Source organism: Syzygium oleosum, unplaced genomic scaffold (genome assembly GCF_021117445.2).
Source record: "Syzygium oleosum isolate NSW1041296 unplaced genomic scaffold, Sole_v2.1 Sole_v2.09, whole genome shotgun sequence".
NCBI classification, from domain to species: Eukaryota; Viridiplantae; Streptophyta; class Magnoliopsida; order Myrtales; family Myrtaceae; genus Syzygium; species Syzygium oleosum.
The window spans coordinates 1,461,638-1,487,786 of record NW_026607493.1 but is presented as its reverse complement, the minus strand read 5'-3'; the positions used below and the strand labels follow the sequence as shown (position 1 = coordinate 1,487,786).

The 26,149-nt window shown below is 42.4% G+C and overlaps 2 protein-coding genes and 1 pseudogene across 2 annotated transcripts; all 3 read right to left on the bottom strand.

Moving 5' to 3' along the window:
- Positions 1-392: 392 nt before the first annotated feature.
- Positions 393-5,697, bottom strand: LOC115690209 (sucrose synthase 6-like; annotated as a pseudogene).
- A 567-nt stretch (positions 5,698-6,264) lies between these two features.
- On the bottom strand, positions 6,265-11,584 carry LOC115690206 (sucrose synthase 7). The gene is made up of 16 exons (XM_030616474.2): positions 11,150-11,584; positions 10,919-11,051; positions 10,350-10,504; positions 9,964-10,156; positions 9,729-9,847; positions 9,409-9,625; positions 9,157-9,252; positions 8,877-9,053; positions 8,668-8,784; positions 8,392-8,558; positions 8,086-8,310; positions 7,431-7,997; positions 7,217-7,355; positions 7,012-7,133; positions 6,832-6,864; positions 6,265-6,633 (listed from the first exon to the last, which is right to left on the bottom strand). Exons 1-16 carry the CDS (start codon positions 11,248-11,250, stop codon positions 6,498-6,500), a joined length of 2,697 nt encoding a protein of 898 aa, XP_030472334.2. The 5' UTR covers positions 11,251-11,584; the 3' UTR covers positions 6,265-6,497.
- Positions 11,585-16,953: 5,369 nt separating this feature from the next.
- On the bottom strand, positions 16,954-25,922 carry LOC115690216 (protein argonaute 1). The gene is made up of 22 exons (XM_030616489.2): positions 25,741-25,922; positions 23,540-24,206; positions 23,240-23,448; positions 23,002-23,151; positions 22,684-22,817; positions 22,434-22,543; positions 22,235-22,341; positions 21,975-22,113; positions 21,771-21,887; positions 20,486-20,593; positions 20,325-20,396; positions 19,579-19,701; positions 19,319-19,484; positions 18,973-19,232; positions 18,721-18,863; positions 18,488-18,550; positions 18,347-18,410; positions 18,040-18,175; positions 17,881-17,954; positions 17,692-17,786; positions 17,446-17,477; positions 16,954-17,344 (listed from the first exon to the last, which is right to left on the bottom strand). Exons 2-22 carry the CDS (start codon positions 24,191-24,193, stop codon positions 17,115-17,117), a joined length of 3,186 nt encoding a protein of 1,061 aa, XP_030472349.1. The 5' UTR covers positions 24,194-24,206; positions 25,741-25,922; the 3' UTR covers positions 16,954-17,114.
- Between the last annotated feature and the right edge of the window lie 227 nt (positions 25,923-26,149).

Below are 26,149 nucleotides of genomic sequence, written 5' to 3'. Positions count from 1 at the left end.
GGAAAGGACAATGACACTTGTTTTGTTGCATCCGGGCATTATTCTTATTTAGTGCAGTCTTGGTATGGCTTCAAATGTTGAGCATGTCTCCCTGAGGTCGATCTGAGAGACGGCAGAGCTTCATCAGGGCATAGTATGAGAGAGAAACGAATGTCATCGTGAGACACCACCAATTCGAGGGCCATAGTACTCGAGTCGTTCTTCTTGAAAATCTTCCTCACTGAGAATAAAAACCTTCTCAGTTCATCATAGGTTCTTTAATACTCATTTGCTTTTCCTAAGTTCCATCAAACTAGAACAAGATTATGTGGTTTGTGCAGGTTTGTGTCTCCGTGTGCATTACATTGCCAACTGCTCGAGGTAATAAGCTTCTAAAGAACTTCAATGGCATTATTCTTATTGAGTGCAGTCTTGGTATGGCTTCAAATGTTGAGCATGTCTCCCTGAGGTCGATCTGAGAGACGGCAGAGCTTCATCAGGGCATAGTATGAGAGAGAAACGAATGTCATCGTGAGACACCACCAATTCGAGGGCCATAGTACTCGAGTCGTTCTTCTTGAAAATCTTCCTCACTGAGAATAAAAACCTTCTCAGTTCATCATAGGTTCTTTAATACTCATTTGCTTTTCCTAAGTTCCATCAAACTAGAACAAGATTATGTGGTTTGTGCAGGTTTGTGTCTCCGTGTGCATTACATTGCCAACTGCTCGAGGTAATAAGCTTCTAAAGAACTTCAATGTGCTTTTATAGTTTATGTTTCAGTTTTGCATTTGTATGTGACAGCGTGACGCATGCTTCTATGCTGTCATATTACTTTTGCCATTTGCCAACAAAATCACGTCACTTGTCTTGGTTCTGATGTCGGCTTTGGAGGTGCGGTCTCTGGCTTTGGAGCTGGTTCTGGGGGTTTGGTTTCCAGCATTGGTGTTTGTTCTTGGGGCTCTTCGATCCGGACAGGAACGTTATTTGCCTATTTTCATAGTTCGAATGAATCAAAACCTTCTTCTCCAGTCAAACAGAAGCCTTACAAACCTCAGAACTCGATGACTTACCAAGTTCCTGAACTGGAGATTGTACGGCATCTGAATGTATCTTCTCTTAGCTGGTTTCTGTTCCTTGTTCATTTGCCTCTGACTCCATACCTGGACCCCATGTTCAAGAGCTTCATTGTATATAATCTTCCATGTATAGCTGCCAAGAAGCACGATCAAGGATCAAATAGAAGTTGTGCACAATGAGTTGCCTCGTATGCCTTACTTTTTGTACTTACCAGTCGTTATGCGGTAAGACCAGCTATCGAGATGCTATTCCAATATTCAGGACTCCTTTCTGCATCTCTTGAAGAAATCAGAGATCTTGTTGCTTGATTCATCACCATCACTGGGATCAATGAGAAATCCTGAAACGCCATTAACAGTCATTTCTGCAGGACCCCCTTCATTAGTTGCGAACGTGGGCAATGCACAGGTCAGTGCTTCAATAACCGTTAGACCAAACCCTTCATATGGAGCAGGCTGCACAAAGGCTCCCCACATATCTGCAAAACAGCGGTAAAGTTCTCCTTTCCGACATCTGTCAATTTGAGCGGCTATCCATCTGAACTGACCCTTGAGTTGGTATTTCTCTATCAAGGAGTGCATTCTTTTTATTTCCATAGTTTCTTCCCTATCTTCTGATTTCGCTGGGTCAAAAAATCCTGTTACAACCACCAGATTCATCAAACTTCTCAGCTTTTTGTTCTCCCATACAACTCGGTTAGACCAGTGATATTTTTCATTTTATCGAGCCTTGTCATTGAGAAAATGATTGGTTTCTTCCGATTGGCAAGAAATCCCCTGTCCACGTATCCAAGAGTTAACAATGTCTGACATCAAACGCAAATGTTCCCTCCCTAAATAAACAGATTGGGAAAGGGACTAACAGATGCTTCTTGTTGTCCTCCTTGTTGTATTATAGTAGTTCCTCAATAGCAGGTGAACACTAGTCAGCCTCCTTTCTCTGTTTGAAGGGTAAGTACACAGAATTTTCGGCCCCTGGGCAAGCAATGTTCAACTTTGGTTCAAAAACATTGATGCCAGAGACCACCCGAAAATGCCTGGCATAGCGAACACTCTGTAACTTTCATGTGCCCCAGGCGTAGATTGGCTGGAGAAAGATAAGCATCCTGATCAACATCATTGAAAACAAGTCGCTTAACAAATTTGATCAGGTTTGAAGGACCAAAACTAACCTTCCTGCAATTTCTTGGTCTGTGCTGGTTATGAAAAAATCCGTCTAATTTATCGCAATCAAGTCTGCAGTAAATTGACATGAAAAGTGGTATTTCGGATCAAGCTCCTTCCACTTAGCGTCCGAGTCCTCATACTTGGTTTTCTCTAGGGCATGAGCTATAGTACCCTGGATTGGATGCAGAAGAAGCCAACATTCAGTAGCAAAAAAACAGCTCATAAGATTTTAGGTCTTCCATGGGCTTTACAGGATTAGCCTAGAACGAGAGGGAAAGGCAGATTATTAAAGATCACCAAACGTGTGTTATTTCTAGTTTGCTAGCAATAAGTGATCCCACCAGGTTTCCATCTGAGTAGTTTCCGATTATAAGATCCGGTTTTTAATCCATGTGTTCCATGACTCTTGCAGCCGCATCCTGACAAAATGAACACGCACACACATATATAAGACAATTATGCACCAACCTCCATAATACCTAAAAACTGCTGATGAAGCAAAAAGTTCCAGAATGAATGCCTGAGCAAATCTTTTCGAGGAAAGGATAGATATCAAAACGGGACACCCATTGGTGAAGAACGACTCCTTCTGGTGTCTTGAAAGGAACCCGAAGAATGTAAGAGTGCTTTGTCTTGAAGATTGGCTCCAACTCCTGGTCACACTTGGTCTGCTTTGCGTATGCGATAAGTCGGGTAACCTGCATAAGTGGAATTGCAAAAGATGAGACAGAGCAATCTTTCTATTTGGAGGTTATTGTCATCTAGACTAGAGAACTAATCTCCATGGTCTTGAGAGTCAATTACCACAAGCATGTTAGGCTTCACTGCAACGTTGTGCTGTTTAATTCTCAGGAGCAGTTCTTCCCCCAAAGCCTTCACTTGATCTAGAATGTAACCACCTGCAGAAAATGTGCAGCATCGTAACTTTTATGTAGTCAGATTTGCACTATGAATAATTGAAAATCTAAACTAGTCATAAATGGAATTTCCTTTTATAATTTACTACATTTGAACGATGTGCAATATCCATAAATTTAGTACCATGTCACCTGTATCTGGCAACCCAAGGGCATCTGACTGGCCAAAGTAGCCACGAGGAGAGATTATGACAACATTGAAAATCATAGGAAGCCTGCTAATGAACAGGTACATTTCTTGCTGGCTGGAGCTTGAAGCAACTTGGACAGAATATGCATGGTTTCTTTCACTCTTTCTGCAGTAGCACCCCAGCCTTTTTCAAAGCCTGGTTCTGTAATCCTGGAAAAAAGATAATTGGTAAGCCAAGTTTAATTGCAATACAAAAAGGAGTTGAGCATGTTTCTTTTCTACAAATGAGGACAAACTAATAACCTCTGCTCAAAGTGCTCTATAGGTGCATCTCATCCATTTCTCGCAGTTTCATAGAAATTATTGCATGGTTGATCGTTCTTTTTTGTTCTGTTTTCTTCTATTGCCGATTCCACAATTGAACATGGGTATCTCTCCCTGATGGATGAGGGCTAGCAAGGATTCAAGAAAAGACTTTGCACGTCGACTGTCCAAGCTGATCCTAGAGGTCATTAACTTTGTGAAAGAGTTCAATCCATTCTGAATAAACAAATGGAGTGCCATGTGAGGATCCCTGAAATCAATGGCTTCAAAATCTCTTTCCAGTGAATTGTCCTCGTTTGCCCTGCATAATGAATTAAGCCATTTTGCGCAATGAGAGAAAATATGAAGTTGGGCCATGGGGCTATGTCACTATAGCAGAGAACAATCGCATAAATAGCTATATGGCGCTTTGAACAAAGTTGTTATATAGATGAACTACACGAATAACTATTATCTGAAAGGTATTCTCTTTGAGATTCTATGATTTCTCAAGCACGTACCAGTTCTCATCAAAAACCGCCTCCTTCAACTTCAGGTACTCCTTAGTTGTGGTAACTTCTACTTCAAGATCACCAGCATTCACCTTCACATATTCCCAAATACCGGGATTTGGTCTAACTGCCAATGCAACATATGGGGGAATTACAGCTCCCTCCTGCATATTCTCAAGACAAAAATTTGACAGAATCTCAAGCACCAGATGTTAATACTAATAATGGAGGCTACAATTATGAGAATACATGAAAACCTAAGGCTGTTTAAGAACTGCATCAAGCCCTGCCATTCGCATCGATAGCCAATTATGCTGACATGGAACATACAAAACAGCGATCTTAAGTAATTTCATTAATCGACAACGTCTATACGAGTTAATCAAAATTTGGGCAGTTGTTAAAAGTCAGACAAATCTGCAGCCCCTGAATGTCTGAGAAAAGGGCCTTAAGTATATCTTGCAAATAAATCATATTATACAAGGCAGATAGCCAACAAACGCATGTGCGCATGAGAGAGAGAGAGAGAGAGAGCTGAGTGGAGCTGAGAATGAACCCACGCTGGCCTTCAAGAACCTGAACCCTCTCAACGCTGTCTTCAATTTACTGCTCCACTTCTTCCATAACCTCTCGAAGTTTCATCAAAGCTCTTCCCAGTTGCCACAAACCTTATCCAACCGAGAACCAAATCAAGAAACGATTGGACTTTATGTATTTCCATGTGACACGCATAACACACGAAAAGAAAATCAAGAACTTAGGAACCAGACCAGACCCCAAAGAAACCAAGAATCAACTTTCAAGTACCTCGCAAAGCACCTCTTTCATGTAATGCCTACTTGACTTCATCACGTCCTGCATGCTATCAGCCCCCAAATCCGCTCTCTTAATGACTGAACCCCAGGCCATTTCGGCTATTCAAGAAGTGCGAGAAACCCGACAAGACTTGGAATTCTCAAAGGAGATCTTGTTCCTTCTTACCTTGATGGGAATGTGCATATATAGTGAGAGAGCTGTGGGAGAGGGAAGAGGCATGGATTGGGATGAGGAGAAAGAACTATCATGGTTGAAATAAGTGGGGAATTACGAATGTTTAATTCAAGAAAGGAAGTTAATGTCGCAAAGCAAACCTCTTTTAAGTCTTCTCTGTCGCAAGAAAACCTTCTGATTCTTCTCTTCTCCGGCAATCTTGAAAAAGAAAATTTAGCGAAGTCTTTTAACTCGTTGTGTTCTCTCGTTTTGACCTTGCCGCCGCAGCTCAGGCGACGCCGGCGGCGACGTCATTGCCAAGCGGACGAGCCCGAGGCGAGCTCGTCGAGCGGCGAAGCGGGACGATCGGGACGCAGAGAGGGAAGGAAGGAGAGGGGAGCTGCGAGAGCTCGAAGGAGGCGAAACAGAGCAAGAAACAGAGCATGGACGACAGCTCTGCTCTGCTGCGAATGTGAGTGTTGTTGGGGGTGGAAGCAGAAATGGCGGGTTTTGAAGAGGAAGAAGAGAAACCATACGAGAAGCCCAGAAGAAGCTCTTCCCTTGGGATGGATTCAATTTTCAGGAGCTAAATGCGACATTTTTGGCAGAGGGGAGTGGAGGTTTTGAAGGTGGTTTTCAGGAGGATGATGATGATGCCATAAGGAGCGTGCGGGAATAAATTGGATTGTCTTCAAAATAAAAATAAACACGTGTTTTCCATATGAATATTAAACTATTCTTTAATTCGGAATGGGGATTTCGCATGTCACTTCTTTTATTTTTCAATTCGTAGTTATTTCTCTCATCTTTGTTAAAATATATCTCTCGCCTTTAACTCAATCCAAAAGTTTTACTCCCTAATTTCTTGAAATTTTATCTTTTTACATATTTAATCTCTATGATTCTTGACGGCACCAACAATCGAAAGTGTAAAACCTTTTTGAAAACCGTACCTGCAAATAAAAGGTGCTGTAAATAGAAAAAAAAAAAAAAAAGGCATGAGTTTTGAAATTAGTTTATGTAAATTGTAATTAGGGAGAATCTTAAGATACTTTCACACAGTTAAGTAAATAACGATAATCTTGAAATTGTGGGCTGCCAAGAACTGGAAGTAGGACTTCTTTGCCAGGCTCATCATTGACCCTCTGTTCTCTCTTCTTGCTATTTGTTAAGAACAAGCAATACAACTCAAAGATCACAGTAGTAAGTTGGTAACTATAAGAACGAAGTTATTGTCTTATTGATAATCATGATGAGACAAATCTACAAGTGTTATTATCTGTTCTTTACAGAAAATGCGCTTTCCATTGCAACAGGAGCTTTGATACAGTTCGCCAGAAAAATTATAAAGAAGATGACATTTGTCTTATTGAATCTGGGCATTATTCTTATTGAGTGCAGTTCTGGTATGACTTCAATGTTTGCCATGGTGCCCCTGAGGTCAATCTGAGATATAAAGCTTCAACAGGGCGTAGTATGAGAGCAAAATGAATGTCATTGTGAGGCACCACCAATTCCAGGGGCAAACTCGGTCCCCTATCCTCGAGGCGAGTGGCTTTCCTTGGAAATCTTTCTCCCTGCGAATTAAAACCTCGTTAGCTCATCATAGCCTTCTAGGTTCTTTAATACTTGGCTCCTCCTACATAAGTTTTCTAAAAACTAGAAGAAAATGATGTGGTTTGTGCATTTGATTGTGCATCTCCGTGTGCATTAGATTCCCCGATAAATGGGATCACTGCTCAAGGCAATACGACAGGTCGGGTAAAATTTCTCACCTTGGAAGCTCTGGTTCCGGGATCTTCTGGTCCCTGAAAGGTTGCAAAGTGTTAGTTGCATTCTAAAGAACTTCAATGTGCTTTTATGGTTTATGTTTCAGTTCTTTATTGTTAAGTGACTGGTGCAAGTCATGCATCGATGTTGTCATTTTGGTTTGCCAACAAAATCGTGCCACTTGCCTAGGTTCTGGTGTCGCCTTCAGAGGTACTGTCTCTGGCTTTGGAGTTGGTTTTTGGGGCCAGCTCTCCACCTTTGGCACTTGCTCTTGGGGTTCTTCGATTGGGATCGGAACGTTCTTTGCCTGTTTTCGTAGCTCAAATTAATCAAAGCATCTTTTTCGCATCGAAAGGAAAGCCTTATAAGTCTCCAACTCAGATAACTCACCAAGTTCCTGAAATGGAGATTGTACATCATCTGAATGTATCTCGTCTTAGCAAGTTTCTGTTCCTTGTTCATTTGCCTCCAAACCCCATACATGGACCCCATGTTCAAGAGCTTCTTTGCATAGATTTTCCACGTATAGCTGTGAAGAAGCACAATCAAGGATCAAACAAATGTTCTGCGCGATGAGTTGCGATGTTATCTAAGTTATATTTACCACTCGTATATGCGCTGAAGGCCTCCTGTCGAGATCCTATTCCAACATTCAGGATCTTTTTTGCATCTCTGGAAGAAATCGGCTATCTTGTTGCTTGACTCGTCGCCATTGTTGGGATCAATGTGAAACCCTGAAACACCATCAACAATAATTTCTGCAGGACCACCTTGATTAGTGGCAAATGTGGGCAATCCACAGTTCATTGCTTCAATGACAGTTAGACCAAAAGCTTCGTACAGAGCAGGCTGCACAAAAGCTCCTTTGGTATCAGCAATACAGCGGTACAATTCTCCATTTCGATATCTGTCGGTTTGAGCTGCAATCCATCTGAACTGACCCTTGAGTTCGTATTTCTCTATCAAGGAGTGCATCTTTTTAATTTCCGCGATTTCTTCCCTATCTTTCGATTTTGCTGGGTCGAAGAATCCTGCTACAACAACAAGATTCACCAAACTTCTGAGCCTTTTGTTCTTCCCATACCACTCGGTTAGGCCACCGATATTTTTTACGGTATCAAGCCTTGCCATCGAAAAAATGATTGGTTTCTTCCGATCAGCAAGAAAACCCCTGTCCACATATACAAGAGTTAACACTGGAAACATGCCTTAGAACCCAAATGTTCAAACCAAGATAAAATAATAGGGACGGGACTAACAAATGCTCGTTGTTGTCCTCCTTGTTGTATAGTAGTTCCTCGATGGCCGGGTGAAAAGTAGTCAGCCTCCTTTGTTTCTGTGTGTAGGAAAAGTAGACAGATTGATCGGCACCTGGGGCAGTGATATTGAACTTCGGTTCGAAAACATTGATGCCAGAGACCACCCGACAAAGCCCCGGCATAGTAAACACGGTGTGACTTTCATATTGTCCGGGCCTAGTTTTGCTGAAAAAAGATAAATGTCTTTAGCATCACTAGGAATACTTCGACCAACAAATTTTATCATTGAAGGATACTAAAACTAACCTTCCAGCAATTTCTTGGTATGTGCTGGTAATGACAAAATCAGTCTGATTCATCGCAATCAAGTCCGCAGTAAATTGACATGAAAAGTGGTATTTCGGATCAAGCTCCTTCCACTTGACATCCGAGTCCTCATACTTGGTTTTCTCTAGAGCATGAGCTATGGTACCCTGGATAGAGAGGAAGCCAACATTCAGCAGCAAAACAACATATCATAAGCATTGGGGGTCCTCCATTCGATTTTGCAGCATTGTTCATGAGAGAGAGGGAAATGGTAACCTGTGTTATTCCCAGTTTGCTAGCCATGAGAGAAGCCACCAGGTTCCCATCTGAGTAGTTTCCGATTATGAGATCCGGTTTACAATCCATGTGATCCATGATCTTCGCAGCCGCATCCTAATGAAATAATAAATGTATCGAAAAATTAAGCACCAACAATCATATGAACTAAAAGCCACTGATGAAGCAATGAAATCCAGAATATTTGCCTGAGCAAATCTCTCTAAGTAAGGATAGATGTCAAAACGGGACACCCATTGGCGGAGAATGACTCCTTTTGGCGTCTTGAAAGGAACCCGAAGAATGTAGGAGTGCTTTGTGTCAACGACAGGCTCCAACTCCTGGTTGCACTTGGTGTGTTTTGCGTCTGGTATGAGTCGCGTGACCTGCATAAGTGGAAAAGCAAAAGATAAGATGAAGCAGACTTTTCTATTGGTAAATTATCGACATCTAGAGGACTAATCTCTCTGTGAGTTGTGAGTCACTCGCCACAAGAATGTTAGGCTTCACTGCAAGGCCCTGCTGCTTAATTCTCAGGAGCATTTCTTCCTCTAAAGCCCTCACTTGATCTAGGATGTAAACCACCTAGAGAAATTGTGCAGCATAAGATTTTTTTTATGTCTTAGTCAGATTTGTACCATGAGAGTTATGAAATTAAATTAGTCCACTTTTGTCATGCATGGATTGCCTTTCATTTTTCAGTTTTCTACATTTGAATCGAAATATCCATATATTTAGTACCTGACCACCTGTATCTGGCAAACCGAGGACGTCTGACTGGCCAAAGTAGCCATGAGGAGAGAATATGACAACATTGAAAATCATAGGAAGCCTGCTAATGAACAAGTCCATTTTCTCCAGGTCCGGAGCTTGAAGCAACTCGGACAGAGTATGCATCGTCTCTTTCACTCGCTCTGCAGTATCGCCCCAACCTTTTTCGAATCCTAGCTCCTTGATCCTGGAGAACCAAAAGGAAAAACAATTAGGCAGGTTTAGTTACACTATGAAAAAGGAGTTTTAAGAAATTTTCTTTTTCAGGAATGCTAGAATAACTTAGTAACCTCTGCTCAAAATTCTGTACAGGTGCATCTTTGGGAAATGCGGAGATGAATGCTTCAGCTGCTATCAATGCTACTTGAAGTTTCGACACCGTGTTCAAGTTCTGGTTGATCATTAGATTCTGCAAATTGGGACCATAATAGAACCCGTCAATTTCTGGCGCTATCATTGGAAGTGTTGCATTCTTGTTGGTTGTTTGTTCCATTCATCACCAGTTTGGTAGTTGAAAATGCTTACCTCCCCGTGATGGTTGAGGGCAAGCAAGAACTCAAGAAAAGACTTAGCACTTTGACTGTCCTTGCTCAACCTAGACGTCATTAACTTTGTGAGAAAGTTCAATCCATTCCCAATAGAAGAAGGAAGTGCCATGCGAGGAGTGGTGAAGTCAGTGGCTTCAAAATCTATTTCCAGTGCATTGTCATCATTTGCCCTGCACAAAGAACAAAATCATTTCAAGCAATGAAATAAGATATTGAACTGGGCCGCGCCACTACTGTAGGAAACATTTGCATTAATTATGTTATGGCACTTCGAATAAAGTCATCGACATGGATGAAATGCATGATATAACTATTTTCTGAAAGTGATTCTCTTTGGGATTCCTCGAGTTCTAATGCACGCACCAGTTCTCATCGAAAACCGTCTCCTTGAACTTCAAGTACTCTTTAGCAGTGATACCTTCTACCTCAAGATCACTGGCATTCACCTTCAAATATTCCCAAATGCCAGGATTCGGTCTAACCGCCAATGCAACATATGGAGGAACCACCGCTGCCTCCTGCAAATTCACAGAACAGCAAATTTGACAAATGCTTGAGCACCAAATGATAGGAATCAGAGATGCTATGCTACTTTGACAAATTCACACGTAAATTTCAAACTTTTCAGGTTGGATCAGTCTGTGCTATTACTATATGAGGGAATTGGGTTAAACTGTAGTGTCTATTACATATTTATCAATGCATGAGGGGAGTCATATAAAGTAAATTGAAGAGAAACTGAAGTCCCTGCATGACTGGCAAAGGGACTTAATGTCCTTTCATAAAGCTAAGATTTTGTTTGCATATTTACCAAATTACGAGGATAGCAAGTCCAGTTTGCGAGTGCTCAGGCGCAAGCGTGCCTGCATGCATGCATGCGCGCAAGAGCGAGCAAGTGAGCGAGCGAGAGAGAGAGAGAGAGAGAGAGAGACCTGAGTGGAGCTAAGAATGAACCCGAGCTGGCCTTCAACAACCTGAGCCATTTCGACCTTGTCTTCAATCGACTGCTCCAACTCCTCCATCATCTGCTGACGTTTCATCAACCTCTTCCCACTCGCCACAAACCTTCTCCAAACAAGGACCAAATCATCACACAAACAATAAACAAAACTAAGCACCAATCCAGACCCACAATCACAAAGTACCAAGAACCGAGTGATTACCTGGCGAAGCATCTCTTCATGTGGTACCTACTGGGCTTCATCGCATCCGGCATGTTGTCGGCCACCGAATCCGCCCTCTTAATCCCCGAACCTGAGGCCATCTCCGCGATTCACGAAGCGCGATAAAACTACCAAACCCACAACAGATATGGACTTGCACAAAGGAGCTCTTGCTCTTGCTCTTGCTCTTGCTCTTGTTCTTGTTCTTGATCATGCTTGCCTCAACGGGAATGTGTATATATAGCGTGAGGGGTTCGGGCGAGGGAAGAAGGATGGATTGGGAAGGGAGAAGAGGGAGGAGGAGAAAGAACATTCTTTATTGAAATCAGTGGCAAGTCTCGAGGATTTAAACCAAGAAAGGAATTTTCCGGTGTGGCAGGGAAAAACCGGTGGCAGAGGTTTTCGACTGTCGGACGATATTCGAATGTGGAGGGAAAAGAATTTACTGGAACGTGTTCGGTTTTTGTCCGCCCCTGAAATGGACGACCTTTTGATTCTTTCCTTCGCCTCTCTCTCTCTCTCGATGGAAAAGAACGTGAAAGAAGCAAGAACCGACCGTTTTTCGAACAAGAAAGTTTTGGCGGACGCTTCTCACTTCACTTGTTCATGGGGCCTCCGCCGGGTCAGCCTCTCCAAGCTCTATCTTCAAACTATAGATGACCAGATGACAAAGAAAATATTCAGTGGTATCGAAGCGCTTAAAATATTTGAAACGGCTGCTCAGCTTTCTCGCTCCTCCTTCAACTCACTTTTTTTTCGTCCGTGACAAAAGAGAACGGCAAAAACCACGCCGAGGCGATTTCCCGTGAAGACTGCATGCGAGGAATCGGTGGAATTAAGGGGTGCCTTAGAGGCCAAGCGTAAAGCGAGAGCCAAGGATTTCGAGATGTGCAAATAAGAGAAGGTTACTCAATCACTGGGGACAATGACGCTTGGAAAGATACAGTAGTGTCTAGAGCTGTCAAAATGAGTCACATATCCATATATTGACTCAAATTTATTGAAACGGATTAGATATGAATCACGTGAAAGTTCGAATATGGGTTATAAATGAATCCAAAGAGAAAAGTCTACTAAAAACGGGTTTTAGTGGGTCTATTGTGAACCCACTTTTTTAATAGCAAGAGTATGCATAAAGTGTTGACGAAAAGGCAAAGACAAATAATAAGACGGTGCTTCGGGATTCTACTCTTTTCTCTCTCTCTCTCGCTTGCTCGCTCGAGTGTGGCAAGCCAAAGGGACCCAACACGGCCTGCAAACTCTCTTTTTGCGAAGATTGATTTAGGCATTAAATGTGCTTTTGGTCAGCTTTCTCTAAGGGCTTTTGACCTCCAAAGCCCCTTAGGAAAATACTAAGGTGTTTGGCAAGTCTTCTCGATGGGCTTTCAGCCAAATATTGGCATTGGGGAAGCTGAAAACCCAATGCTGGTATTGGGCTTTTAACATTTGGTTGAATGCTGAGGCTAGTTTTTTCTTTCAAAACTACCCTCACCAAATCTATAATTTTCCGATTTTTCCCTGTTATCGTTCATCTTCTTTGCACGAGGGCGGACAGCAAGGACCTACGAGGCTAGATCGGGCCAGCAACCGTCCCTTGGGTCGCGCAACCCCAGGTAAGGAGACCTGAGGTCGCGCGACCCCGCCAAGAGCCGCTTGGGGTCGCGCGATCCTCGTCGGCGGTTGCATGACCTTGGGCGATGGCCATCAGTGCCAGATTTGGCTCGCCAACGACCTTAGCCCTTCGCCGGTTTGATTTTTTAATAAAAAAAAGAAAATTAAACATAAAAGCTCTTTGCAAAAAGAAATTTGCTAAATAGTCAAAGTAGCTTTTTTTTTGTCAGAAAGATCAAAGTAGCTTTACAAAAAAAAAATTACCAAATACAATTTGCGTTTCCCTAGGAGCTTTTGGCCGAAGGCATTTGCATTTCTCCTAGGCCCTTTGCAAAGCCGAACCAAACGAGTCTAAGATAATGAAGAAGCAGATGATCAAAGCTATGCCTTTTGGATAGTCATGGCCACGGTTCGGAACCGGCCGGTTCCGGTTCGTGGCCATGTGTGAACCGGAACCAGCCGGTTCCGGTTCGTAATTTAAAAATTTTTTAAATAAATTATGAAATAAAAAAATAATGAATTATACAATTATGAAATAATGAATTATTCAATATAAATTGTAATCAAAATGTAAATTGTAGGGGTGATTGGTTCCCGGTTCGGTCCAGTTTCGCTCGGAACCGGCAACCGAACCGGTAAGACCGATTCCTTAATTTTAGAACTAAGAACCGGATCGGCAAATCATAGAACCGGGAACCGGACCATTGGCCCGGTCCGGTTCTAAGCGGTCCAATGGAACCCTTTGCTCTTAACTAGCAAAGGATCGTAGCCACAAAAGGCATACAACTTCACATGCTCATGGCTTGGCTTGGGTTTTATACACAACCCCTTTGATGGTCTCTTCATTCCCATTCGATGTGGGACTCTTGACATTTGCATGAAGACAAGCCAAGAGTCTCACATTGAAGGTGTTCAAGGCAAGCCGAAAGTCCCACATCGAATGAGAACGAAGAGGCATTACAATCATCGTGTATAAAACCCAAGCCAAGCCTTGTAATTAGAGTTCAATACACCCAAGCTAAGCATTGTAATTAGGCATCAATGCACTTACAATATATGGCAATTAGAGTTCAAATTGTTTTATAAAAAAAATTAAATAATGAATTTTTTTTAATTTCATTATTATTTTTTAAAAAATAATAATTTGAAACCGGAACCGGCGGTTCCAGGCCGGTTCCGAACCGTGGGCCCGGTCAACGGGCCGGGCCCGGGTTTGACCGGGCCAGTTCCGGGCCAAAACCGGCCCGTGGCCATGACTACTTTTGGATGGAGGCGAGAGGCGAGAGCAGGTGGTGTTGACGGTGCGTAGTGAGGTGGTGCGTAGTGAGGTGTCGGTATTTGGGTGGAGGAATTCGAAACTGCACGTCGGTGTTTGAGAAAGCCCGTCGAGCATTTGACGCGCTCGCAAAGTTCAGTAGCCGCGACCGTTACTCTCCTCGAGTGGCACTCCCAGTATTTCATTTCATTTCATCGGCCATGCAAAGTTGCAAATCGTAAGTGACAAATGAAAGCCCCCCTATTTTGCTTCAAAGTTCAATTAATCGTCCTTGTCCGCAATAAGGGCCAATTAATTAGCTTGATCAAGATCCTTGTTTCTCCACGAAAATTTAGTGCTCGTTAGATTAGAGAGGAATGCATACTGTATAATTTTATTCGAAGCATATCAAATCACGGGTCGCAAAAGGTAAGAACCGTGCCAGGCATTGCAAAAGTTACTTGGTGTAATTATTCAAATTTGGAATGATATGCTAAAAAGTCAATGAAAGAGTATAACCTGACTGCATTTGTAGCAAATTTTGATAAAACCATCATCTTTCAATCATGATATAACAGGTATTCCAATACGGAGAGCTTTAAAACTTAAAGATTACACTCCCATCCGTAACTCAACCAACTCCCTCACTGACTTGACGGGCCGATCCAAGAAATAGCCCACCAATCAGAGGGCATAATTCAAGAAGTCGTTAAGAATATACACCAGATCGAATCAGGTATGGTAGACATGGCCACGGTTCGAAACCGGCCAGTTCCGGTTCGTGGCCATGTATGAACCGAAACAGGCGGTTCCGGGCCGGCCCGGTTCGGAACTGGCAGGTAAAAATTAAAAAAATAAATTATGAAATAAATAAATAATGAATTATCAAATTATGAAATAATGAATTATTCAATAAAAAATGTAATCAAAATGTACATTGTAATCAAATTTGGGGAAAAAAAGAGAGAGAGATGGGGCTTGAATTTAATGAATTATCATTAAGTGGCTTACATATCTTCTTGGGGATAGAAGAATCAAAATTCATGTAGTTCTTTTACCCTCAGTCGTCGCTACCCGTTTCGGTACCGGTACCGGTAGTGGTGGTATTTCCGTCGTGAAAGAATTCGGATTCATTATTCCGATCTATCTCTTATTGTCGATATTGAGCCTTCGTCCAATCATCGACACAAGCTTGAGCCTCCACTGATTCCGGAACTAATCTTGAACGTTGTTCATCCAAAATATTACCTCCGACACTGAATGCTTATTCGACCGCAACTATTGAACATGGGGTTGCAAAAATTTGTTTTGCAATAAGAGAAAAGATTGGATATTGGCTTGCGTGCCTCTTCCACCAATCCAAAATTAAAAAACTCGTACTACCTTCGGATTCAGAAAACTCAAAGGAAAGGGTTAGATACATCTCTAATTCAGAAATGCTTCCTATTACTCCCTTTTGCTTTTTCTATGTAATAAAAGTCAGTATCCTCTATTAATTTTACCTGTACTCTCACTTTGTGTCTCGGTAGATTGAGAAGATCCAATATCACCTCCCTTGGTACAAAATTCATTATATAATTCTATTACTACGATTTTAACCTCCCTTAGTATGGTTGTAACATCTACCGTATTATAATGTAACCATTGATAATACATATGCAAATAATCACCTAAACCATCTAATTTACAACATGGATAAAAAACACAAGCAACTAAATAAATAATGAGAATTTCGCTATAATAATGTAGCCACTTCATTCTCATTGTTACTATGGTATTTTGTAATTCAACATCATTTTCATATTCCTTAAAAATTCCGACAATATTAATACATTCTACAAAAAATAAATGCATAGTAAGATAATAAACACCGGACAAAGTATAAGTTGCATAATTAAAAACCTTTAAAATATCTAAAAAAATTTTGCAAATATCCCACTCTCGTGCAAGCCCTGCTGCAAATTTTTTTTTTTTTTGGAACTGGACCCGCAGGCCATGGACTAGTTCTGGTTCCGGTTCCGAACCGCTGGCCCGGTCAACCGGCCGGTCCCGGGTTTGACCCAGGCCGGTTCCGGGCCGAAACCATGTCTAAGGTATGGGACGCTAAAACTGTATTGTGAATAAATGAGTCAAATATAGATTAAACCCATATTTTACCCGACTCACCCTTTGACAGATCTAGTCCTCTCTAAATGCAGCATCCCCAGTAGATGAGCAACATTTGGACCTAAGAAAGGGGCTGATTCAGTTCGCCAAATTGCCACCGAGGACTGGAAGAGACGTCGAACTCCATAGCCTGACTATCTTTTGATGAGCGTTACTACTAGCGAGGTGAGTAGGGTCATGCATCAGCTCAACGAATAATTGTGTTCTCGTTACGCCAAAGAGCAACATAAATAATCAAAGCAAGCATTGAACGAAATGCCCGAGCTGAGCGAAAAGCAACGAGGTAGCCCAATTCAACAGTGTACATAAGCGTCTTGTAGCGTGTGGCCAAATCAATATCAATTCGTCGGGGCTACGATTGACATGGGATATGGAATGGGCAGGGTAGCGTAAGGCATGAGCTGTGCAAAAGCAGCGAAGATCATGACCAGAATTGGGCTGATAATTATCTACTTTGCATGCGAGCGCAAATGACCCTAAGATTCGGAAGGACGCGAGCTCAAAGAGCTACAACCCAAATGCAGTCCTGTCGTGCCGTAAGATTCCAAAGGACGCGAGCTCAAAGAGCTACAACCCAAATGCAGCCCAGCAGATGAGAGGACGCGGCACTTAACCACCCTTTCGAATATGATTTAACTATATCACTTAGCTAGGCTACTGGCCAGCCTTCTCATTCTCAACCCTACCTCTGTGTCGATTGAGCTTCTCCGAGATCCTGTTTCGCTATAAAGCTACAAAATGCGCAAAGCACCCACTAAAGACCCACTCAGCATCCAAAAAATTCAATATCACCGAAGTTAAGGAATTGTTTATCCAGATACTGGCATGAGCATAACCCACCTAAACATTATATTCCCAGAAAGATAGTGCGAAATTTGGGAAGCAGACGGAAAAGGTCAATGAAGCAGTTACACGAGAGACGACCCACCAAACTTAGCAGTAAAACATAACCTTCTTGACGTTCTCTTTGAGGGCAGGCAGGGGTCTGACAGCAGCATTGGCTCCTGGCGCACGAGTGCTCCGTGAACCAGCAGCACCCATACCAGGTGGTCCCCCACGTCCTGTGGCAAGTCCACTAGTCACAGAACCGCTGTCCGATGTCTCTGGTTCCATGTAGAAGCGAGCACGGAATGCAGCAAGATGAGCATAATACGCAGGAGGCACTGCAGGAACAAGAGATTCATCAATTAAAGTTCGAACCTATATCCCCTTTTTAATGTGTGTGGAGGCACGTGAGGAAGAGAGAGAGAGAGAGAAGACTCACCAATAGAGACAGATCGAGTACACCTCGCATAACTGCATAATTAAGAAGAGTAAATCAGGTCTAATTAGTAGTCACTAGTACGGTTAATGAGAAAAAGAAAACTTTTATCTTCTGATGTACAAACATTTGGCAAACATAATTCTTACCAAAAAAAACATTTGGCAAACATAAAGCACAACGATTTGCATAATTCCGAATGTAAACGGGGCTTCCAATTCACAAACGTAACAGAGATTAAATACTAACGTGTAGCAAAGATTGTTAGTCAGAGACTGAAGTCCATCGGCAGTAAATTTGTTCTCATCCCAGAGGACATGATAATGCGCTGGACGGCTGGTACCCTACCAATATCCATCCCAGTGTTTAGTGCATCTTCTGAATTGAGGTCCATAAATAAAAGATACAAATGTAGTTTATCTATGCCACGTGGAATACCTGAATACCAGCATGGCTGCACAGATAGAAATCGAACTCTGTAGGATGGCATATCTTGGAGTCCACGACAGTGCCTGCTCATAATTTGCAAATTGTATATTCAACAATCGAAATAGCGCCAACAAACAAAGCTAATTCTGAGGTAAGCCAAACCCTTACCGGGCAATATATTCCCACTCCTATCAACTGTATTGCGGTCGTAGTGATTATTAGCAAACAACCTTGTGTGGTGTCGTTTCTGAACAACGACAAATGTCACAGGAGGCTGATAGTTTGGTTCCAGGGAATTACATGCCTGGAATTACAAGGAATAGGTTGAGAAATCAGAGAGTTGCTACTTAATGAACTATTTGGAGTCCAGAGATCGAATAAGCAAGTTGCTAATGACTAAACCATTGAGAGTACAGAGACCAAAGCAGTTGTTACACTGCAAGTAAGGAACTTTTACTCGAGAAGAGGTTACTACCTTGCGGATAGCATCAAGCTCATAGAGCAACACCTGATAAAATTGTCCTTCACTGACACCATCCCTACAAATCAACCAGACAAAAAGTTGAAATACCATACCAACTGCCAACTGTTTTGAGTTATAGAGGAAGAAACAAACCTGTAGAAAATGATGCGCTGAGGTTTCTGTCCCGTCGCTCTGCGAAACGATATGAGCAGTTCCCTGGGAAAAATTACAGACAGTTCAGTCATCCAAATGACTTTACTGACAGAAATTGACATTATGCAGGGTCGGAAACTTGGAAACCTGAACTACTGCTTACCTACAGGCACCAATTAGTATCAGATGCACATAAAATATCAGAGAGAGAGAGAGAGAGAGAGAGAGCATACTTTATCATGCCACCAGTCACAGTCCCTCTAACTGGATCCTGCCAGGTCTTGTACAAATCTTGAATCAGCTCTTGTCGATGGGCTTGAGCACATACCAAACCAGCATATTTGGTAACTTCAGGCCAATCTTGAGAAGCTACAACCTAAAAAATGAAAGCGGAGAGACTTTCAGTTATAATAGGTAACATGGACTCAAAATAAAATAAAACAAACTAAACCAAACACATGATCAGATGAAAACAAAAAACGTACAGCAGCTATAGATGGACTAGAATCCTCTCCAGGATGAGGATGCGTTACATCAGCACCAAAGATAATTGTAGGCCGATCACTGACTAGAGGAATTCGCCTAGACAGTGCATCAACAAGAACCGTGTTCCTCCCTCCAACCTTCACGTTGATCTTGAGGGCGACATTTGCCAAGTACTGTTTACTTTTCTTAAATACATGTTTCGTCAAACAACACTGAGAAACAAGCCCAAGATCAGTTTCACAAATTCGCTTTAAATCCCCTGCAGGCAAAATGAATATAAGACATCATGAGTGAAGATCGATTTGAGAATTCGAGGAAGACTGATGCTCATTGAGTATCTCCTACCATAAAGTGATCCATTATTATCAGGCAGAATGACGATAAGGAGGTCAATATCTTTGCCCTTTGGCTGGAGTCTTGTCATGGCCTCATGGTATCGAGCTTTAAGAATCCTCTCAACTTGATCTGGACGGCCGCTTATTGGCGGAAGAATAGGTTCGGGGTTGAAGGCCTTAACAACCCATTAAAAGGTGAGACAAATCACCAAAAAATTGAATAAGTCAAAAAAGCCCATTGAACAAATCGTAAAATAACACAATCAATACCATGCCAGAAATGTAGCACATATGAGCAAGCTCGTGACAGAAATCGCGTGCCACAGTATCTTGAACGCTCCTTGAAAAGTTGATGCAGAACCAATTGGTCACTGTGCCTCCATTAACCATTTTCTGCAAATTAAGGTCGATGCAATCAAATGCTTGAAGAGGCGACATTTTATGAGATGCAAAGGAATGCAATAGCATTGATGATATCATAGAAATGGACCAAGGTATACAAAAGAATGTCAGGGCTGAAATATTGAAGATGTATAATCCACCAAACAACACACTGGACTTGTTCCCACACTGATGTAGCACGGATGAATGGACATATGAGAAAGTGAGAGAGAGAGAGAGACTTTCTTCAGAGGAAGAGTCAATTCACACAAGCACATGCTGGCAAACATGAGCACAAATTAAAGGAGCATCCCCAATTTAAAAATCTCCAATCAAGATCACAGCAACTCCACACCAAGATACAAGCTGATCAAAAAGCTAAAACAACCATGTCCTACAAAAAGGCAAAAAAAGTCTCAGCTGCAAACAAAATACCACGAAAGCAGGCCACATTCTAGGTCGCTGTAGCCCTTATTTCAAAGCTTCGTATATCCAACAAAGACACTAAATAACACATCAATATATGATTGTTAAGACGCCCCGAAGCATCGAAAAATCTGCCAAGCACAAGCCAACCTCAGGAAGTAAAAGTACACAGTACTTAAATTGGGTCTCTAGTCCCGCTAACTACTTACTTTATTCATCATATTCCAGCACCCAACCTCAGGCAGGCAATCCTTTATTCTGCCCGAATCGTGATACTTGAGCTGCACACAGGAGTAATAATCATAAGTAAGAATGATTTCCTAAACTATTGCAGAGACCAGGGACAACAACCAGGTGCACAGCAATTTACCCAAGGTGCAGGGAGAATGCGTGCTTCCACTTGAGCAAGCCTCTCACTAATTTTTATTCCAAACTCCTTAGCATAAGGGTCCTCATGGTACGCATTATGATGAACAGTCTGGATAATAGAAAACAGACAGAAAATTATCACCTCCAGGCAGCAAAATCAATATTAATCTGACTTGATATGTGCAACTATATCAAATTAGTACATAAAGTATTTAACATTGACAATGTAGTGCAAGAACCTCCAATGACAGTACCAGTGTATGACTCCTGGTCTAATATTAATCCGACTTATCAACACCAGGCAGTGTGACTTGATATGTGTCAGTATATCAAATAATAAAATAATGTATCTAATTTTGACAATGTAGTGCATGAACCTCCAATGATGGAACCAGTTTACGACTCCTGGTCTAAAATCATACCAACAGGTGCACCAAAAGGAGAAAATCAATAGAACATGGCAGGAAATCCAAAGAAAAGTAGATTATGAAAAGGACGGATTGGCAAAAGGCATGGCCCTAGATATACAAAAGGAAACATTATTTCAATTAGCATCCAAGAAACATCATTTCCATTCAATAATAAAATGAAGGGCAAGTGGAAACAGAAATTGCAGGGTAACAATAAGGCAGCAGGTTTTCAAGGACAATAACTGAGCAGATCAATCAGCTTTGTGCAAATAGAGACCTCAAGGCTCAGACCAAATGAATACCCAGGGACTTTCCTTGTTCAACAAGCATGCGCCTGCGAGTTGCAGCGGAACGAAGAAACTTTCTTAATGTAATTATTCATTAAGTACATGCGAAAATTTTGCACTTCCGGTATGGCTATCATTGAGACTGTTAGTGAAAAATTATCTCTATTGTTTGTTATCCCAGGATTATGGTATGGCAATTATTGAGACTATTAGTGGAAAATTCTCTACTTTTTTCTATTCCAGGAGTATGGTGACTCAATCGATTGCACAACATGAGATAGGTATATACACTTTTGATCGAATTTCAAGCGTCACTTCATGTTTCTTTCACGATTTCTCTTCAGCCACAAGTATCAACTAATACATACAGCAAAATCATATCCACACTTTACCAAGGGAACAAAGGAAAGTTGCTGAATCCTAATTTCCATAACCTTCTGTATCAACAGGACGGAACTGAAAGGGCACAGCAATCAGTAGACAAAATTGAAATCATAAAATGCAAAAGAAGCACATGAAGAAACGGAAACCGAAATATTTCTATAAAACCAGCAACAACTTTTTTGACGTGTTTCTTCAAAATTCTCACCCGCATGATGTCTTGCTCTCTTGCCTCGGGACGCTGACAGGTCACCTTCAACAAGGCCGTAATCTGCCTCTCATTCAGCCTTTTAGAGTACCTCTGACCCTCCACAATCTTGCATACCTGAACTTAGAAACGATACAATCAGATATGAAGGACAACAGAGTGACAACAAAAAATCAAAAATATAAGTTGAAGTAGAGCAATGACCTCCATTGGCAAGTAATTCGGTCTATTCTGATTTCCCACTTGTAAACAAGGCCATTGGGTGTGTTGAATAGCAAAACCATAAGTCTCATAAAAGTACTCGACCACAGATTTCATAGTGCCTCTCTCATCAACAGGAAAGCTAAAACAAGAAACCGTAGAGAGGAGTCAATATCGTCTTCCAAGAGACATACAAGTGCTATGATCAATCAGATAGGCTCCAAGGATAGAGAAGTTAGCCAGACAATTAAAAAAGTACTCACGTCAGCTCCCGTGTCGCCTGAGATGTCAAACCTGATATCCTGTACTTCCTCCGCATATTACCACGGTGAGTGACTTCAACTTTCACTCCTCTGAGAGCCTTCTTTATCTGCTCGGGGTGAAAAAATCAAAATAACATAAAAAACTAAAAGACATTAAAGCATACAATTATCAAGATAAAAAAACTGAAGAATGCCCAACCTTCACACGATCAGCATCAGATAATGGTCTGGAGGAGACGTCGCGACTCAGCAACTGAATCACAAAGTCAATGACTGGCAATGGCTCGATAAAAGCAGTGGAGGACATATCTGCAGTGCAACAAAAAAAAGTTTAACAGAGAACAGATCTAAAGAAATTATCAGAGAACCAGTGCTTGAAGCTAAAAGAAGGTATCAATCTTAAGGACAGAAAAAGACGAAAGAATAAGCAAAGTAGCAGTTGTACCCACCAATATTCAAAGACAGGCCCATCTGAGTTGGTCGAATACTCTGATAGAAACCTCTCCAACTTTCAAGTCCCTCACCAAGCGGCTGCCTTTTCCCAAGATCAGGAGAATAAAACGATCGACCAACTGGACAGTACCTGGAGAAGATTTTAACACGGCACAATTTAATGCATGCTGAAGGCAACATTGCATATAAAGCACATCATTTGTTTCATACTTATCTAGTATTAGGCAATTCACAAAAAATAAAAAAAATAAAAGAATACAATCAAGAATCTCATTCAGAACTGCCTTTTTTCACATCAGCAAACGTATTCATACCTAGTAGTGGGCAACTCACGCAAAACAATGTCTAGAACTTGTAGAGCTTCCTGAGGTGCATCAGCTTGCCTTCCTTGCAAGAACAAACCTAGATGGTGTAGGTCTGCACGAGCAGCCAACTTGATAACTACTTTAAATTCTCTCTCCCTCCTGTATGAAGACAGAAACAGTTAGAAACATATACAAACAGATGGAGTCAGAACGCGACAAAAAAAAAAGAGAGAGAGAGAATGGTAACCTTGGCCCACCCGCCCCTTCATCATCATCAATAAGAATGATTTTAAATTCTTTTGACATAAAAGGCAGAGGCCCTGCAGTATAAAGTGATTTGCGACCATCATAAGCTGGAAGTCGCTTCCCCAGATGAGATTCTCTGTACGAATCCACTAGTTTCTTCATGACTTGGCGATTGACAACTCGTGATGAGACTTCAGGTGATATAGAAACCTAGTCATCATTAAGAAAATAAATAATGAATGTGAAGGAAGGCGTGCGTCTTAAGTCAATGCATCCAGATAGTGCATGAGGACCAACTCACATCATACTGGTGCAAATCTTTGTCTGGTAACTCGGCAAAAAAGTGGTTGGCCTTGACAATACACCTTGTACCGTAGCTACCTTTGCCAGGACGAAGAGGGAACGTCATTGATTTACTTGAGGGTGGTGGATGTTGTGCAGCACCCTCTTGCTCGATGGAAAGCTGCTGAATTTTTTCAGCCAATTCCGACGGTTCAGGTGGCTGTGATGATGAACTGGCCTCCGTCTGCTGAGGAGTCACCACGGCTTGATATGGAGCCTGGGTAGCTTGGTGCAGCTCGGGAACTGGAAATCTGGATGGGCCACCAGGAGGTCCACCTTCACGGCTACCCCCCATGCTGCGACTGCCGCTATACCCACCCCGGCCACCATGTTGAGGAGGCCCACCCCTTCCTCTACCTTGATATTCAGGCGGGCCACCATACTGTTGCTGCTGCTGTGGCATCCCACGACCACGTCCTCCGCCATAACCTCCATGACCTCCTCTCTGGCCCTGGGGACCCCAACCTCGACCACCCGGATGTCCCCCTCCCTGTTGAGGTGGAGCACTTCTGTCAGATGGGCGTTGAGAACCACGGCCACTACCCCCGCCTTGCTCTTGGGTCTCAGAGCTCTCACCTCCGCTTGAACCTTCAGATCTCTTCTTCCTCACCATCGTGACTCGAGATCTGAAGAAGAAAAATCATGTGAGCAAATTATAAAATGGGACGCTCAGCTTCCAAAGTATTTAGAGGAATAAGCATTAGGGAGGAAAGAACACAAGGACAGGTACATCTAAAATATGAAAGGACAAAACATCTATACTCAACGAGGGGGGAAAAGCAAGTAAGAAAATTGGGACAGCGAGACTTGCAAAATGTTAGGAGAAAACCTTTAACGAGAAAGGAGAAAGACATTAAAAGAAAATAACAACAGCAAACCAACATAAGCAAATAATTTTACTTACATGAGCATTTTCACTGTAAACTAATCAACTGTGTATTAGCAACAAAAGGGAGAAAAAACCAAAACATGCTCTTTGCACAGAACTGAACCAGGCTCCTTGCAGAAAACCGAACAAACACCAGCACCGACTTCGGTCAACAAAAAAACCGAAAATGATACTGCCATGTTTATTTCCAGAGCATTGCAATAATTAAATTCGAATAATAAAACTCGAGAATTCTGGCCTACCCATTTCAGAATAAACATCAAGATTCTCTACCACAGACAGGAATAAGTTTCACTACTTTTTTCGGACTCCCAATGATCACCTTAAAATCTGCTTGAATATCAATCGTACAAATTACAGAGAAAATGGACAACAACTTATTATGCCTAGATTAGTATGACAACACTTCACAAAACCACTAAACGCAAGATACCCCCCCCCCAAACCAGCCCTGGTGGAGTTAAACACAGTAACCACATGAACAAAAGAGATGGATTAAAATCGGCAGAAAGATTTCAATGAAAGCGTGATGAAAGCATGAACAGGCCTTGCCATGAAACCGAATACTCAAGAACACTCAGAACATGCAACCTACGGCATGATCATAATGTTAATTGCTAGGGACGGAAATACGCCGAGCATTTCAATGACGGTATGCAACTCAGAAACAGAAATGGACCCTACCGTGTTCGGATTTCACTAACAAAAACAGACAGCAACGCGAAGGCTAAGCTGCAGAAATCCCTCCTTGAGCAAGCATCAACTAAAAATGATCGACGGCGAAGAAATCAGAAGGCCAGTGAGCAGTCAAAAACCACGGGACACAAGCGAAGAAAAAACGAAACCCTAACAGAAAACCTCTTTTCCTACGGTATCTGTTTACTCTTTAAGGCACTAGCGCTCACGGCGAAGATCGACAGACCAAAAAACACCGCACAGAAACAGACCGATCACCGAAAACAACATCCAAAACCTAAAACACAAATCCAGCGTCCGAGATCTACCGAACCGAAAGCGAAACACGACCGAGCCAAAGCCCGAAAAGGCGACACTGAAAAACTTCACAAAACCGAACAGATCAGCACAACCGGCCACCGGAGGAACCGCCACAACCACCACCCCGGCCGGGACCGAAGCGCGCCAGATCCATTCGCGGACCAGGGCGGAGAAAACGAAACGCCGGCGACGGCCGCGGAGGGGACGGCCCCGGGGAGAAGAGAGAGCCGGAAAACCGGAAAAGCCCTAAGGGAATGCGGAGAAGCGGGCGGTACCTCGGAATCGGCGGACGGGAATCGGCGCTCCGGCGACAATCGGGGCGAGCGGAGGACGACGGTGACGGCGACGGCGGCGACGGCGAAGGCGAAGTACAAGCGGACCGTACTAGCACCACCGCTCTCTCTACGAGCAGAAAGAGAGAGAGAGAGAGGAGCGAAACGACGCAGGAGTACCAGACCTCGCTGTACTGGTAAAATCTACAAGAATGCCACCCAGGGGCAGCTTATAAAGCAGTGGTTGGTGCTCGAAAATGACAACTTCGTCCCTACTTGCCATCTCCTCGCCCTACCGTCCCCTTTTTTGCTCTTTTTCTCTTTTTCGTCGATGGAATAATATTTTCTGTTTGGCGCATAAGTCCCTTTTTTTAATATTAAAGTCGCTTTGGATTTGCTCGAAAAGGAATAA

Coding starts and splice junctions, on each gene's coding strand:
- LOC115690206 (XM_030616474.2), bottom strand. CDS start 11,250: ATGGCCTCAGGTTCGGGGATTAAGAGGGCGGATTCGGTGGCCGACAAC. Junction 9,848..9,963: donor CCCTCAACCATCACGGGGAG/GTAAGCATTTTC, acceptor CCCAATTTGCAG/AATCTAATGATCAACCAGAA. Junction 9,253..9,408: donor TGCCAGATACAGGTGGTCAG/GTACTAAATATA, acceptor CAATTTCTCTAG/GTGGTTTACATCCTAGATCA.
- LOC115690216 (XM_030616489.2), bottom strand. CDS start 24,193: ATGGTGAGGAAGAAGAGATCTGAAGGTTCAAGCGGAGGTGAGAGCTCT. Junction 19,233..19,318: donor TAATAATGGATCACTTTATG/GTAGGAGATACT, acceptor TTTTGCCTGCAG/GGGATTTAAAGCGAATTTGT. Junction 17,787..17,880: donor GCAGCCATGCTGGTATTCAG/GTATTCCACGTG, acceptor GGATATTGGTAG/GGTACCAGCCGTCCAGCGCA.